At 41.3% G+C, this 16,292-nt stretch overlaps 1 protein-coding gene across 1 annotated transcript in view; it reads left to right on the top strand.

The window, feature by feature from the left end:
- plekhh1 (pleckstrin homology domain containing, family H (with MyTH4 domain) member 1) overlaps positions 1-16,292 on the top strand; it is a 46,123-nt gene that overhangs the window by 24,783 nt on the left and 5,048 nt on the right. Inside the window, 19 exon segments of the mRNA XM_042501450.1 lie at positions 1,206-1,297; positions 1,470-1,617; positions 2,920-3,056; positions 3,148-3,258; positions 4,252-4,329; positions 4,331-4,339; positions 4,795-4,953; positions 8,195-8,275; positions 8,452-8,631; positions 8,723-8,834; positions 10,216-10,328; positions 11,608-11,784; positions 12,010-12,107; positions 12,212-12,389; positions 13,515-13,670; positions 14,599-14,696; positions 14,954-15,095; positions 15,225-15,367; positions 15,594-15,723. Of these exon segments, the coding sequence (XP_042357384.1) occupies positions 1,206-1,297; positions 1,470-1,617; positions 2,920-3,056; positions 3,148-3,258; positions 4,252-4,329; positions 4,331-4,339; positions 4,795-4,953; positions 8,195-8,275; positions 8,452-8,631; positions 8,723-8,834; positions 10,216-10,328; positions 11,608-11,784; positions 12,010-12,107; positions 12,212-12,389; positions 13,515-13,670; positions 14,599-14,696; positions 14,954-15,095; positions 15,225-15,367; positions 15,594-15,723 (2,342 nt within the window).

Here is a 16,292-nt window from a genome sequence, read left to right as displayed (position 1 = left end):
CCTCTTCAGGAGGCTCTTTTTCTTTCTTTTAAAGAGCCGAGGAAGAGAATAAGAGGGGCGGGGGTTTAGAGGAGCAGAGGGGAGAGGCTGCTTTTTAATCAGCTGCGATGAAAGGACGTGGTCTGGGTGTAATTACTGCTGTGCTGTCTGTCTCGACATCATGCATTTTGTCAGGATGCAGACAGCGAGGTTTGACAGCACTCCGACTATTGAGTTTCCTGACTGCCAGGTACATGCAGCGGACTGCCAAGCGGCTGTTTTGGATTCAGTCACAGCTCGCTCATCTTATTCAGCGTCCTCTCATGTTTGTGCCTCAAGCTGCATCAGTTGTTGAGCATTTAGATCTCTAAACCAATATCATGGACCAGTTTGATTTTGTTTTAATTCAAGACTATTTAAGATTGAATTTTTGAATTGTATATCTTTATCATGATTACGAGTGCCCTCTTTTTACTCTTTGCAAGTACACAGGCTCTTGTAGGAATTACCATATCAATTTTTACTGTTTACTGTTAAACTGATATAAAAGTCAGTACCGACTTTATTTCTCTTCACTTCTATTGTTACTGTTTGGTTTTAGTTAAGCTTAGTTTATTTTGGCCATTTTCCTACTTATACAACTCAAATACACACAAGAAAAAAGCCCAGAATATAATGAGTCATTATTTTTGAAGCAGTGATAAACAGAATTAAGTTTTGTTGACCAAAAAAAGTCAAAAGTCTCAAAAAATAATACACAAGTACTTTATATTTGTTAATCATCTATTTTTATTTTTTATTTTAGTCTACTATGTGTATTACAATTTTTTATCTTATTTTCAAAAGTATTCCAAAAATAGACTGTTTAGTCTTGTATATCTCTTGTATAACTTGCTCTAATAAGGAAAAATGAATACAGTCTGGAAGCATCATATATTTTTTAGTAGTTGTTTAAGTTTACCAAATTTTCTAAATTAGAGACCATGTGGTTTTTTTTAAATAATTTGGTTGGTTGGTTCATGACCATTATGCCAATTTTTGGAGTTAACCATTTTTCCTCTAATTGCCATTTGTGGCCACATTTGAAGCCCTTTAGCAAAAGTGAAATGTCTCACTTAAAGCTTTAAGTGCTGTATTATATGGTGTTGGCATGATATGTATGTGTCCTTAACAAATACACAGAAAATCAAATACATTCTGAATAAATGTCTTCCTTCTTGTTGCAGGGTCCAACTTACCCCAATATCCGGCAGCAGGTCCGTTCACTCAGTTGATCTACAAAAATATCAACGTACCAGTCTACACCACACTGAAAGGGGTGAGTGAGGTTTAATTTTTTATTATTAAAGGGTTACAGTGTAGCTGATCATTACTTTTGAGGCAGATTATTGGCTACTTTTGTATTTTAAACCTCAGACTATTTTTATCTTTACCAAAATTACATGAATTTTGTTTTTTACCTTCCTTTACTCTTTGAATTATTTGTTTAGAAAGCCACTCAGATCAGCAGTGTACCTCTACCCGATGATGACTCTGGGTCCGAGGATGACAGCAGCTCTCTGGCCAGTTTACGGACCTCCATCCTGTGCCCGGACAGGAAAGGCAGCGTCCCAGGAAGCCCACGAACCGTAATGAGACGTGTGGAGTGCACATTAAAGTGCAGACAGGACAATGGAGTCCATGTAAGTCTGTCTTTAATGTAAATTTAAAATGACACATGAATTTGGATCTAGTGTCGAATTAGCCAGAAGGTAAGCAACACAATCTTCAGAATAAATGTTGGCGTTGTACTTTTCTGCAAAGCATTAATAGTTTTTTTCAACAACAGTTATATTAATTTTTCACACATAAAAAAACAGGTACGACAATGTACAACATCCACACTAACAGGAAAAAAGCCATAGATGATCAGTCCAGACAGTAACAGAAAAAATCCTCAGGTCCGCGGTCCTCTGGCAATGTCCCCTGTAGCGTGCCTCAGTCCAAGTGAGAGTTTCCAGTATCATTTTTCCATAATGAGGATTTCCAGGATGAGACAGCGAGTCTTTACAGGGAGATAGCTCATGAGTGGCTTCTTCAGAAACAGCTGATCTTAAAGCACAGAGCCGATCCTCTCTCCAATCTGCTGGAAATGCTGCCGATGTTTCGTTAGAAAACCGTTTTTGTAGTTTCATTTTTTGTTTTATTTTTACTACTTTATTTCCACATATAAGCATTAAGAATATACAGTACATATTAAGAAAAAATGTGAAGGAGAATTGCCCTTGAAAAATGGCATTCTCCAGGTAGCAACTACAAGAAATATCAACAATAATAATTATCCATCAAATTTTAAAAAATATTTAAAGACAAGGACATTACTATGAGAGTAAATCTTCCCATATACACTCTTAAAAAGTGGTCTGCAGCTTGGCAGGCGTCCACCTCCCGAAAACAAAGTCAGCTTATATACATATCACCTAAGAAACGCTGATATAAGATGCACAAATGAAATGTATCAGTGGATTACAAAAACACGTACAAAGCCAACAGAGACCTCTCCGACTCACAGCATGTAATTTTTCAGTTTAACCACAAAACATGACAAGACCAAGATGCATGGTTGTCAAAGCACACCAACAAATCCCACATAGAATAAACAGTGGTTTGTCTGCTGTAGAAGTTGTATTGTTTGTATGGAAAGTGCCGTCGCTATAGGTATTCGGCTCTTAAACTCAATGCAGAATAAGTGCTGGAATGCATCGAGCATCACGTACTGACGATATCTCAGTGATCTCACAGTCTGGATTTTCCATTTAAGAACGTTCTGTCTTGAACCTCCTGCTGTTTGCTGGCTCTGAGTCAAGACGTGTATAATTTATTCTCTGTGTTCTTCTCCCTCTAACCTTCTACTGTCTTTCTTACTTTCTGTATCTTTTTATGCATGTTCTGTTTTCCCAGGTGTGTCCATGTCGTCTATCAGCTCAGAGAGTGATTATGCTATTCCTCCTGATGCCTACTCCCTGGACAGTGACTACTCCGAACCGGAGCATAAAGTCCAGCGAACCTCCTCCTATTCCTGTGAGAGCACTGGGCCTGTAAGTGCAGTCCTTGGTCATTTTATTTAGTCAAATACAGTTAAATAAGTAAGACGTATTTGAATAATTCCCTTGCTGTTTGTGAGTGCAGGAGATGCTGGAGAAGTCTGGGTACCTGCTGAAGATGGGCAGTCAGGTAAAAGCCTGGAAGCGTCGCTGGTTCATCCTCAGGAATGGAGAGATCCTCTACTACAAATCTCCTGTGAGTGTGAGCCTGCCTGCTTCCTTCTAAGGTTTTGCTGTCTGCACAGAAAACATTGCACGAATATTTTAAAATTTTGTGCGTTTGCGTGCAAGAAGGCTGCAGCAGAAGGCTCAAGCACCATCCTTACAACTCATCACATGTGTTCTTGTCAGTGTAGATCAGGGGTGTCCACACTGTTTTGAATGGGGGGCAGATTAGATCATGTGAAAATATCTGGGGCCAGCTGCTTTTAGCATAATTTGGGTTATTTAAAAAAAAAAAACACATACAAATAATTATAATAATAATAAAATTATTTATAAAGCACCTTTAAAAACACAGTTTACAAAGTGCTTTGACAAACAAAGCATTGCAGAGGCAATAAACCCTTGAGGCGATAAAACAATAGAAGTTAGTCAATAATACTGAACAAAGGCCAGACAAGAGCTAAGGTAGAATTAAGCAGGAGATTAGAGGCAGAAACATGTTAGATATGTTTAACAAAATAAAGGCAGTAAACAACAGAACATTAATAATAATTATAATAATTAAGCAGATATAAGACAGAATAAAAAGTCAAGTTAAAAAATAAATTAAAAGATAAAATTAAAAGATAAACTAAAGGCAAAAAGGGGACATCACAGTTTCAACTTGAAGTGAGAAAGTATTCAACTTTCCACCGCTCTTGAAAGCTGAAGCTCTCACTGTCGAAAAAATGCCAAAAATATCTGGTGTTCATTAGCTTGTTTAGCTTCGACTTGGTGCATGTCTACAAAACTGTGCAGGCGTCCCGTCATTGTGAGGTTAATGGGAAAAAAAAGCAACATGATCTTGCTTGATTAATCAATATTGTGTTCATCATATAGTATATTTTAAGACTCTGGAATTTGAACGTGACTGGTGCTGATTAAAAAAAAGGTGAAAGTTACTGCAGTTACTGACTTTATGATAGACTTTGTAACTGTAATTTTGGACAGAAATTAAGACTGTTGTTTGTGTATTTGTTTTCAGAGTGACGTGATCAGGAAACCTCAGGGTCAGATCGAGCTGAACTCATCGTGCCGTATAGTTCGTGGAGAAGGAGCACAAAACATTTCAAGTAAGTGCAAAACATCTTAAATCCTTCAGAAGTTCCCAATAGTGCTTAAGTTTTTGCAGGATTGCTTCAAGACAAGGAGAGTATGATTTACGCTGCACACTATGATTACTGGCTATCCAAAGAATTGAAATGGCAGTTAAACTTTTTATAGATCTCCAGTTCAAAAGACTGATGCATGAAATAGAAAAATATAAAACTTAAACAAAGACAGTTGTTGGAGGGCACATGCAGCTCCACACACACACCAGCACTCTTATTATAGTGCTGCATCACAGCGGAGCTTTACAGCCGCATACCAGAGAAGCAGCTTAAAATGACATCAGGTGTAGCGTTGGACTGGAATGTTTTCCCGGCTCTCGGAAGCTGATCCTGATCTCCTCTGACACCATGATGCTATCTCAGTCGGGCTCAGCTCAGCATTTTTCCCATATTTTCTCCTTTTTTCATCTCTTTAGTTGATTACAGAGAAGAAGACTTTCTATCTGACCGCGGATTCACCCAACATCCTGGAGGAGTGGATACGGGTGCTGCAGAACATACTCAAAGTGCAGGCCAGCAGCCCGGTTACCGTGGAGACCACCGCCAAGCCTACTGTGACGGGCTGGCTTACAAAGGTCAGGAGACAGAGGTCATAATATATATATATATAGATATATATACAAAGCCCCTGGAAACTTTACTTCTAGTTATTCGCTGTCTTGCTCAGCGAGTGTCTGTAAGTAAAATTTGAGGCTACTATTTGAGACATTTAGGGATTAATCTTCTCATCTATCTTTCAGCAAGGAAACAAAATATTTCAGTATGATAGTAAATATTCATGGAAGTTGTCTAAACAACATCCTGGAAGGACTGATTCGAGGTGAAGAATCGCTACTTCTGTCCCCCACTTTCAGAGGTGTAGATTAGCCAAAGTTTCTGCCTGAAGAGGATACCAGAAATAACTTGTTTTCGGGCGTAACGTCCTCTTTCAGACAGATAGTGTCTGTCACTGGGGCGGGGGGTTTGACGGAGCACTTGAAGCAGATTCTTGAAACCCTCCTTCACGTTGGGACACGGCTGAAAGGCCCGAGCTGCTGGAATGCTCGAGATCTCCGTCCGTTCACCTCCTCCTTCGCCCTCCTCTCCTGAGCCAAGGTCTGTCTGTTGGTAAAGGGACGACACTTAAACATCTGACGGGTGTGTGTGACGGGTCTCTGACAGCTGACTGACAGCCAACGTCCTCTCACCAAACCCCAAATCCCTTCCTGAAAGTCGTCTTTGATCCGCTGCTCATGACGTGATCTCAGTCCAGACAGCTCTGCCTCTCGGCGCCGTTAACCCCGTGACCCCCTTTTTGAGGGATGCACAGCTGGCTTTGTGCTGATATTGTCCTCCAGTGACATCATCGCTCCATTCATATTTCCAGAGCTCTCTGAGAGACGTCCTCAAAGATATGTGTAGTTATCAGCAGCAGCTGTGTTCCTGGTTAAAATGAAACTGAATGCAGAGTTGGAGCGTGGGCGGACTCAGGCCCGCCGATAGGGGGGGACAAACGGGTCTGCTGTCCCGGGCCCAGGGAGAGGGGGGCCCACAACTGGGCCCTCATTAAATTGTGGAATTAAAAAAATTGTCAGAATAGTGGAAAACTATTATTTCAATCACATTACAGTTTTTTATTTGTATTCTCCTAGTTGTCCTTGAGAAATAGTAATCATGAACCCTCCCACCCCAAACACAAAAATGGTTTGGCCCAGATCAAACTTTGATGTTGTTATTAATTTGAAGTTGAGAAGGCGCGCGGGTCTACAATCAAAATGTCTGGTAAGCACAAGTCCGGTGCCCAGAAAAGGAAAGAAAGGGGAAAAAGAGAAGAGGAAAACAAAGGGCTGAGAAATGCTCTAAACAAATATTTTAAAAAATGTGCCGACAGTGAAGCTGGGACGAGTGGAATAGAGCAAGGTAAGTAGTGCAGCCAACCTTATAAAGCAGCCTAACTGACCAGCTCTAATGTTAACGGCCATTAGCCTAGCTTGTACAAAAGCCTGACAAAACACGTTATCTTTGACAGAAACAGAGAGGAGGGAGAGCGAGCAGCAGTCAGGTGTCAGGAGTCAGGCTACGGGTGACGGAGAAGAGAGAGGGGGGTTGTGTCACGGTGGAGCGGAGGGGCAGAATGAGGCTACCGGTGACAGAGAAGAGAGAGAGGGGCTGTGTGACTCTGGACCGAGTCCGGAGCAGCAGAGTGAGGCTACCGGTGACAGAGAAGAGAGAGGGGGGCTGTGTCACTCTGGACCGAGTCCGGAGCAGCAGAGTGAGGCTACCGGTGACAGAGAAGAGAGAGGGGGGCTGTGTCACTCTGGACCGAGTCCGGAGCAGCAGAGTGAGGCTACCGGTGACAGAGAAGAGAGAGAGGGGGGCTGTGTGACTCTGGACCGAGTCCGGAGCAGCAGAGTGAGGCTACCGGTGACAGAGAAGAGAGAGGGGGGCTGTGTCACGGTGGAGCGGAGGAGCAGAGTCAGGCTGCAGGTGACAGAGAAGAGAGAGGGAGAGAGCGGGAGCTGTCCGCTGAGCAGGGATCAGAGACTGATTATCAGGCACAAAATTTCAGCGATCCTGCATTATGGCCAACTGTGACTGTGGCTGGAGGTGAGCGGGCCTTCAGTAAAATGAAGACTATAAAAAACTACTTACGCTCTAACATGTCCCAGGAGAGGCTGAACGGTTTGGCAATGCTCTCCATAGAGCGTCAACTTGCCAAGAAACTGGACTTTCAAGACATTATAGATGATTTTGCCACAAGGAAAGCTAGGCGCATAGCATTTAGAGTTTAAATCTAAAAATGATGTGAGAAGAGGAGAGGAGAGGAGAGAAGAGGGAGACAGAGGAGAGGAAGACAGAGGAGAGGAAGAGCAGATGAGAAGAGAGGAAGAACAGATGAGAGAGGAAAACTGGAGAGGTGAGGAGATGATGACAGAGGAGAGGAAGAGCAGATGAGAAGAGAAGAGAGGAAGACAGCAGAGGTGAGGAGATGAAGACAGGAGAGGAAGAGCACATGAGAAGAGAGGAAGACAAGAGAGAGAGGTGAGGAGAGGAAGACAGAGGAGAAGAGAGGAACTAATGTCAGTTATGAGATGTTCATTTGGTTTTGAAGTTAGAGAACTGACAATTCTAGCATGACGTTGAACTGATAAAGTTTTCATTTAAAGTTTGATATACATGCTTATTTACTGTATTATCAGTTGACAGAGAGAAAATTCTTAAAATTAAAATGCCTAATTTATTCTTCCCTGGTCTATTTTTCCTGCATGTATAAGGATTAGAAAATGTGTATGCATAACTCTTAATAATATTAGCAGGTCCTTTGTGACAAGTATATAAATGTCATATTTAACTAAAATCTCAGCTGCCATGGAGAGCTAAGATTTTCCCCTCGTATACAATACCTTATTTATTGCATTATCACAATATATCAAACATAACTGGTGATGTTTAGTGACAAAAAAACCCGGCGGTGGTGGAGGGGAGGGCCCATCTAACATTATCTTGTCCCGGGCCCAGACAAGACTGTCAGCTGGCCTGGGCGGACTGTTTACATTTGGCAGTTTGGCAGAAGTTAGTCCTCACTTTGCTTTGGAAACAAACAAAAAAAATCTAAATAGTAATTTGCACTCTTACCTGCACACATCTGCCGGTCAGATGGGGGAATCCCCTGAATAACATCTGTCAAGCTTTTTTTAACTTCTTTAGTCTGAGTTTCAAAGAATACAAAAAAAAGTATAATCTCATATTTTCTGTTGTTTAAAAAAATGCAGATAGTCTTGGGACTTGTCTGGAAAATGTTCTCATACTCTATGAGCCGCTGTCCTCTTGTTTCAGGTCAAACATGGACACTCTAAGCTGGTGTGGTGTTCTTTGGTTGGGAAATTCTTCTGCTACTATCGTAATCAAGAAGACAAGGTTCACAAAACTCCCTTCACCTGCTTTTAATGTTGTCTTTTATTAAATATTACTGTATATACATTAAGTTTAGCTAGTTTGTCTATTATATTTAAGATACTTCAATCTGTCAGTCTAACACTAATTACCATCTTGTGTTTGATTGCTTTGACTCTGATTGACCTTTTCTGTCTCAGCTGCCTCTGGGTCAGCTGCAGATGCGGGAGGCCTCGGTACAGGAAGTGGATCGCTCCTGTGATTCAGACGAGGACTATGAGGCAGGCAGTCGAGGTTTCCTCTCGTCTCACTGCACCTTAGTGGTCCAACCGAGAGACCAGAGTCCGACATACCTGCTAATCGGCACCAAGCAGGAGAAGGTACTGGAATAGGAAATGCCTTAATAAATGTGGAGCTGTAATTATTCTATCTGTAGAGTCAAGATTCATTTATTTTTTGTTTCCTGCACAGGACACGTGGCTGTATCACCTGACTGTGGCAGCAGGCAGCAGTGCGACCTTTAAAGTTGGAACAGAGTACGAGCAGCTCATTGGGAAACTCCTTGATGCAGACGGAGAACCAGGTGAGGAAATCAAAAAAGCATCACTACTGACTGCATTGTTGTCCAGTGTAAGCGGTTTATTGGAAGAGGTGAAAAATTATTTGTCTTCAAATTTACTTTGCACACTTGAAATAAAATGTAACTGGTTACACTCTAAAAAAATAAAAATAATAATACATTTTATTTTCCAACATAAAGGTGTAAATGCTGTTTTAAAGCCTTCTGCGATCTTCCTGGAACGAAATTTAAGTGGACAACTGAGTCCTTTATATAGATCAGTACTTAGCCTCCACATATTCTGAGTATCAGCGAAAATGGGTCTGTAGCATTCAAAATCTACGTTTTTTTAAGTATTTAAACCTGATAGAAATATTTGGTATATTTGCTCAAATGTTTTCTCATTTGAATCATAAAACTTTAATTTAGTTTTACTGTATTTTATTTAGTCTTTTTTCTGCATGTTTTTAACACTGATGAATTGAGCTGTTTGATTTATATTAATAAATGAAAAATAAAAGGATAAAATATAGTCATTTTGTCCAGAGCAAGGTATTATATGTGCACCAATATCAATAAGCAGCTCTACTTCTTTAGTAAGTTGTATTTTCTTTGCCTAAAAGTAGTTTAAGTAAACAAGGTGTGACTTACTGAAATCAGCCTTAAATGTAGCAAATTCACAAAAAACCTTATAACATGAGCTACATCAGCAATAGCTAAAGATGAGGAGAAATTCGTGTTACAGAGTATTGCAAAGAACTCAAAAACATTTGATCTGGATATTTTTCGTCGACATTAGTGGAGATATACACTCACCGTAGATGCATAATTAACCAAAAAAGCATAAAGGTGAAGTCAGCGATTCTAACTGTCTCCTCGTGGTCTGCTGGCTGTTTGTTCTGTGTGTGCTCTGAAAAAAATCTGGTGTCCATAAACAGATCTGGCTCTGTAAATGTGAAACAAACACCGAGCCTCACAACACTATTTCAGCCAATCATTAATGCAGCATTCACTGTGGTGCACAGGACGAGTGAAAGGCCGTAGATGTATATAAAGAGAGGCAGTTGGCGCGGGACGGATGGTAAATCTGGTATGTTTGTTTGGGTGCTGAGTTCAAATATCAACAATCCTTCTCCAGAGTTGCTGACTTGATCTTTAAGGCTTGCAAAGTCTCTATAAGTGGATACAAATTTACTCAGTAGCATGCTACATGTTATTTTGATCTGCCGTGTCTGACGGCTTTAATCCACACTGCAGACTGTGTTTACGGCTGGAGCTGTGTGTGAATTTTTGTCAGCTGTTGAGTCATTACGGCTTTGAAACTCAATCTTTATGTTTGTCTGCATGTGTTTGCGTGGGCTTGCCTGCCTGCGTGTGTGTGTGTGTGTGTGTTTTCTTTTCCCAGAGTCTGCCTTGTGGAGGAGCGCGGCCTTGAGTTTCTGTAAGGAGGGTCTGCGCTCGCCTCTCACCACTCTGCCCTCTGAAGCTCTGCAGACAGAAGCTCTCAAGCTTTTCAAGGTCAGTCTCTCCACCTCTCACCCCTCGCTCTCTCTCTCTGTTGTTCTTCCGCTTACTTTCATCCCTTTCTCCGAGCTTCTGCTTTTCTGTCTCACTGCGAGGGTCTGTTCAAGGCATCATCCGTCCCACTTCAGTATCCCCTCCTACTCCTGGACGTGCTCCCTCTTCCTCTCTTCCCTCCTGCCTTTAAACCAGATCAAAGGCTCCAGTACGAGGGCCCCCGCTCATTAAAAGCGTGGAAGAGAGATAATGGCCTTGATTATCTGCTCTGATTGAGGCTAACCGTTCCTCGGGTTTACAGCCGGGGTGAAAGGCGCCCCTTTAAAGAGGAGACATGGGAGGTCAGGGCCTTCAGAGAGCGGCAGCAATGGATATGGACGCAACAGGATGGGGGCGGAGAAAGGGGATCAGAGCAGAATGGGGACCTTATAGGAAGATGGCAGATCCCTTTCCTCTCTTTTCAACTCAGTGCGCCCACCCAGAAATCCCCCCCTCTCTGCTCCTCAGCCCGTCCACTACAGTCGCTACACTATGGGGATTGAAAGCTAAATGGATCGGCTCTCTCTTTGACCAGCCAGCCTTAAAAAACATCCCAAACACACAAAAAGAAACAGGATGAATGGAAGTGACGCTCTGCTTCATGCCTTTGAAGTATTAATGAATCTGACAAGACTGATGAAAACCTTTTAATTGGTTCTTTTGTCTCCATCTGTCCCTGCGGATGAGAACAAAAGTTATCTAAAAAAAAAACCCACACATTTGGGCTCTCACTGGCCTCATGACATGTATTAATGTTGTTTTCATTTGACCTGAATTTTAGCACCTGAAGTTATGCTATTTTTATTTCTTTAACTAATTGTATTCAGTATCAAAAAGACGCATCGATCACATACAACAGAACATTTTTCGACATCAGAGCAGTCATTCTCCTGCCTGACAAGAAGGGGCCGAGATTGTTAGATGCAGAAGACCTGGAAACGCTGATCAATCAAAATTGACAGGTTTTTTTTTTTTTGGGCGGGGGATAAAAAAACCAGACTCTGTCAGATAGAGGGTGAATATAGGTGTATGAAGAAAATTAAGTGTTTTATCCCATTACAGCATGTTAACATGCTCTACTAGAAACCCAAAATACAAGTGCAAACCTGAAAATGAGCATTGTAAGACCCCTCTAAGATGCATTTACGTTTTGAGTCTCTGGTGAGTGTTTGCTTCCACCTGCTGGTGGTGCAGTGCACTAAAGTGTCAGATTTTAAATATGAAGTCTGTGTCTCTGCAGAGCTGTCAGCTCTTCATCAATGTGCTGGTTGAGTCTCCGTCTGTCGACTACCACACCTCGCTGGCCCAGAATGCTTTGCAGGTGTGCCTGACCCACCCGGAGCTGCAGAATGAAATGTACTGTCAGCTTATCAAGCAGACCAACCGCCGAACGCCACACAACTACTCCCTCACACAGGTCAGTGTGGTGGATGCAGGGAAGACAAAACAGAAAAAATGACAGCAGAAAATGTGTTGTTTTATCTTCACTTTAATCATTTACACATTAAGAATACCATTGTAGTTAACTCAGACAGTTACGCTGAGTGCTGCTGCAAAAGTTTGAAAAATGCTCGCATGAAAAAGGACATTTTCAGTAACCCTGTAATTAAAAGTTTTTTTCTTGTTCCGCCTCTTCCTCTAGTGCTGGCAGCTGTTGTCTCTGTGCGTGGCATTGTTCCTTCCTCAACAACATTTTCTTTGGTACCTGAGACAGTACCTGCAACGCAACGCCGACCCGAGGTGAGGTGTCTTAAGCCTCCTTAAACTGTGATCTCCTAAGTAACTAAAAGCAGTTCTGTGTCAGTTTTTAATCTACATCTCTGTCTCTTTTTGTTGCTACTTAGGAGTGAGGTGGGGAAGTATGCGGTGTACTGTCAGAGGTCTGTGGAGCGAACGCTGCAGAATGGAGAGCGAGAGGCCAAACCTTCACGTATGGAGATCGTCTCCATCCTGCTGAGGAACCCCTACCACCACTCACTGCCATTCAGCATCCCAGTCCACTTCATGAACAACACCTACCAGGTAACACAGAAACACGCTGTCACTGTCTTTATGGTGACCATCTTGCTGTCTTAAAATGCAAACACAAGCTATATCTAACTTAAAACCTTAAAGTCTTAAAGTCTTATTAATATCTTTAAAATGCAACCACACCGTCTTCTTTTTAGAGGTAAATTACTTCACATAATTGGCTTGCAAATCTATCATGTTAATAGCAGTTTTTAATTAACCTGTAGTATAAATGTGTTATTTTCACCTATTGTATTTGAATATTCTCCATTCTGAGTCCCTAAACAGCCTATCTAAAACATAATGACAAACTTGGCACACCGTGCTGAGTTAAAATAAGTGCTCAAATTAATCAGCAGGTTCCCTGTTTTCAGATGATGTGTACCACTTTTATGAGGTATATACTGTTGACCTGCAATCTCCTCCTAAAGATCCCCTGTCCCCCCTAAAAAAACCCCAAAATGGTCCATGGTGGGTACATTCGAAGCAGCACTGCCTCAAGGCAAAAAGCAACATCAGCATCAGTTTATACCTGCAGATGTGAAAAGGCGTGTGGATGCTGCCACCTACAGGCAAATAAAGTAACTGCTGCTTCAATATTTAATGTTGCCGATGCAGAAGCACCAAATATTTTTACTGCAGTGCTCTTCATCGTTATCTGGAAAGACGCTACATTTGCCAATCAAATATGTGGAAGCAGACATTTATGGAATATTACTTTATAACTTGAAGGCTGTATTTCTTAGTGCTTATTTTGAGATTGTCCTGACAGACAATAAAATCACTGCCGTCACGATAACCCTCCAGAGTTGTAAAATACTGTTTCATAAATATTTTGGCACTGATAAGGCTTCAAACTCACGGATCAGTTACTCAAACTGGACTTCCTGGATCATATTTTATAATCTCACTGGTACCTGAAACAACACAACTCTTGCATTTTTCTAAATTCAGGACTGTTTTTGGTCTTAACTCCCTCTCACAGCAGCAGTATACAGTACATCTGCAGTTCTAATCTGCAGCTGCTGTTACGTTTAGGTGGTGCAGTTTGGACTGAAACTGCAGGATGTTGTTGGTCTGGTCCCGATGCTTCTCATCTGTGAAAATGTGAAGTGTCTTTTGTTTTTGCTCATGCAGGTGGTGGGTTTCGACGGCTCCACCACAGTGGAAGAGTTCCTCAACACGCTGAACCAGAGGATCTGCGTGAGGAAGCCTCAGGTGTCGGGGTTTGCCCTCTTCACTGATGATCCGTCTGGCAAAGACCTGGAGCACTGCCTGCAGCCGTCTGCCAAGGTAACAGTGCGGCTCACTGAACACCAAACCCCACGAGGCCTCTGTGGTGCATTTATTCAAGTCATTTGTTACTTCATATTTCAGAGCAGCAGCAGTGGGTATTTAAAGACTGTTTTGACAAATAAAGGCTGTCAAAACTTTTTTTGTGACTTTTTGGTTTCTAACTGCAGTCATATTCCTGCATACCAAAGCCTGACTATAATTTAATCCCACATAATCGTGATAAAAAGTGGTGCCTTTAGTCCCATTTTCAATTTGCTTACTGAAACTGTTCCATTGTGTTTAACCCTTTAACACCTTGATTGACATCAGTTTTCTCGTGCTGCATTTACACTCCTTTACCAGAATTTAAACCTGTAAAAATTGGTTTGAATCCCTTCAAAAACACAAAAAATATAATGAGCAACTTGGCAAAAAAAATCACTAAAAGGTGGCAAGAAAGTTATCTAAAAATTGGCTGGGGGGGATTATTAGATATAATCAAAAAAGGAAGGAAGAATGTCCAGAAAAATATATTTATAAATCTTCTCATATTTCATTTAAAATTATGTTACAGAAAAATGTTTTTAACATTTTCTTTAGATAATTTTTTTTAAATTTTTTTTGTCTTTTTTTGTTTGCTTTTTATTTTCTTTTTGTTCCCCTGGTGATTTTCTTGTAACTGTTAATGATTTATTGTTAATTTTTTGGGCCATTTATTATTAAGTTGCTTTTTGCCCTCTTCCCATGAGTTTTAAAAGAAGCCAAGCCAATTTTCTCAGGTTTCAAAGGGTTAACAGACCCTCCAAAGACATCAAATAGACTACATTTCTAACTCTGGCGTACATTATGCTGTCATTTTAGCTGCTGCCACCTGCTGACAGAACCGGAAATAAAGTAAAATCTCCTGCATGTTCAACTGGAGACTTTCTTGTTTCTCTTTTGCCAGATTTGTGATGTCATTTCCAAGTGGGAACAGGCTCTTAAAGAACTGCATCCTGGGAAAAATGAGGGGACACGGATTGTGCGTCTGACATACAAGAGCAGGTGGGATTTCTGTTGTCACATCTGGGCCTTACATCAGCAGCTTTCATTATATGGTCATGAGCATTTTTCTAAATGCCTTTTAAAACTTAACTTGGACCACACAATAATCGATGGTGGTGTGATTTCTGTTTGGCCATTCACGCTTTTCTCAGGAATTTCAATTGTCAGGTTCAGATTTCATGCAAAGTCAACGTAACTGCAGCCTCAACCAGGAAAATGAGTTTTATGACAAGTTAGTCTTCTTTGTGCATGCACAGGTTGTGTTTCAGAGCTCAGGTGAAAGGAGAGACGGAGCGGGAGCGCCTCCTGCTAGCGTATCAGGTGAATGATGAAGTTCAGCAAGGCCACTTCCCTGTGAACAAAGAGCTGGCTCTGGAGGTGGCCGCCCTCATGGCTCAGGTGTGTAAACATAATGTCAAGAATTAGACCAAAAATATTTTTCTTAATTTATGAACACTTTGTACTGTCAGAAAGAATTTTTAAAACCATTTTCTAACTTTCTCTCTTCTTTCATCTGTCTTCTTCCAGGTTGAACATGGTGACTTGGAGAGACCAGCTGCCTCGTCTCCCACCAGCTCTCCTCAGCCAAAATCTCAGCTGATTCTCCTGCAGGCCTTAGAGCGCTTTTACCCCAAACGCTACAAACAGGACTGCAGCTCAGAGCAGCTCAGGTAAAACAAACACTGCTGTTGTCCAAATTAATTATTGAAACTAGAAGCAGCGAACCTAATGTCCTCGTACAGACTTGTTTAATGTATTTTGCAATATCCTCTTGCAACAAAAACACAAACACTGCGGGTCCACTTTGTCATGAATTGATCACACAAATACTGCAGGATGTTCTTTTTGCTAAAGATAAGACTTAATATCTCACAAATGTTTCTTTTGTCCTTTCAGAGATCTTACTGAGCGTTTGGCCACTAAGTGGTCTTTGCTACGTGGGTGCAGTGCACCCGAGTGTGTGAGAATATACCTAACTGTGGCTCGGAAATGGCCCCTGTTTGGAGCCAAACTGTTCAGTGCAAAGGTAAGACAGAAAGTCCACCTTTCCCCTTGTTTGTGTCCCAGGACTATTTTACTTTAAAGTTCCTTCAGCTTGTTGATGTCTGCATTTCGATGGTGGCCCAAGAACCCGGGAAGATTAGGAAAAATAATCATTGCTGACTTATGAAAATGCATAATCAGCAGGACAAGATGAGGGCTGCTGGTAGTCACAGGGATGAGCACACTCTGGAGTCTGCAGCTCAGTGTGTCCGCCCGTTTCATTCAAAAAACACGTCACTGTCATGACATTTATTCCTGCAAAGTCCCGTATGTACCGCTGCAAATCATTACATATGCATTAAAAAATTAAATGTAGAGAAGGAAAGTGAAACTTAAAGCATCCGTCTCCCATTAAAACATCTGTTGAGTGTTTGATGGTTATTTATTTGTTCTTTAGAACAAAACTGCACTGAAATATTCAGAAAATAACATTTTATTTTTCTCATTCACAATATCTCTATCTCTATTTAAAAATGAATTGGCAAGCTGAGTTGAAGCAGCTGTGCTGTGTGTGGTTAAGCAATTACATATCTGATGGTTTTCCCTGGAAAC

The sequence above is a fragment of the Plectropomus leopardus genome, chromosome 14 (genome assembly GCF_008729295.1).
Source record: "Plectropomus leopardus isolate mb chromosome 14, YSFRI_Pleo_2.0, whole genome shotgun sequence".
NCBI lineage: Eukaryota > Metazoa > Chordata > Actinopteri > Perciformes > Serranidae > Plectropomus > Plectropomus leopardus.
Note: the sequence above shows the minus strand (reverse complement) of the source record. Positions and strands in the feature narration are given on the sequence as shown.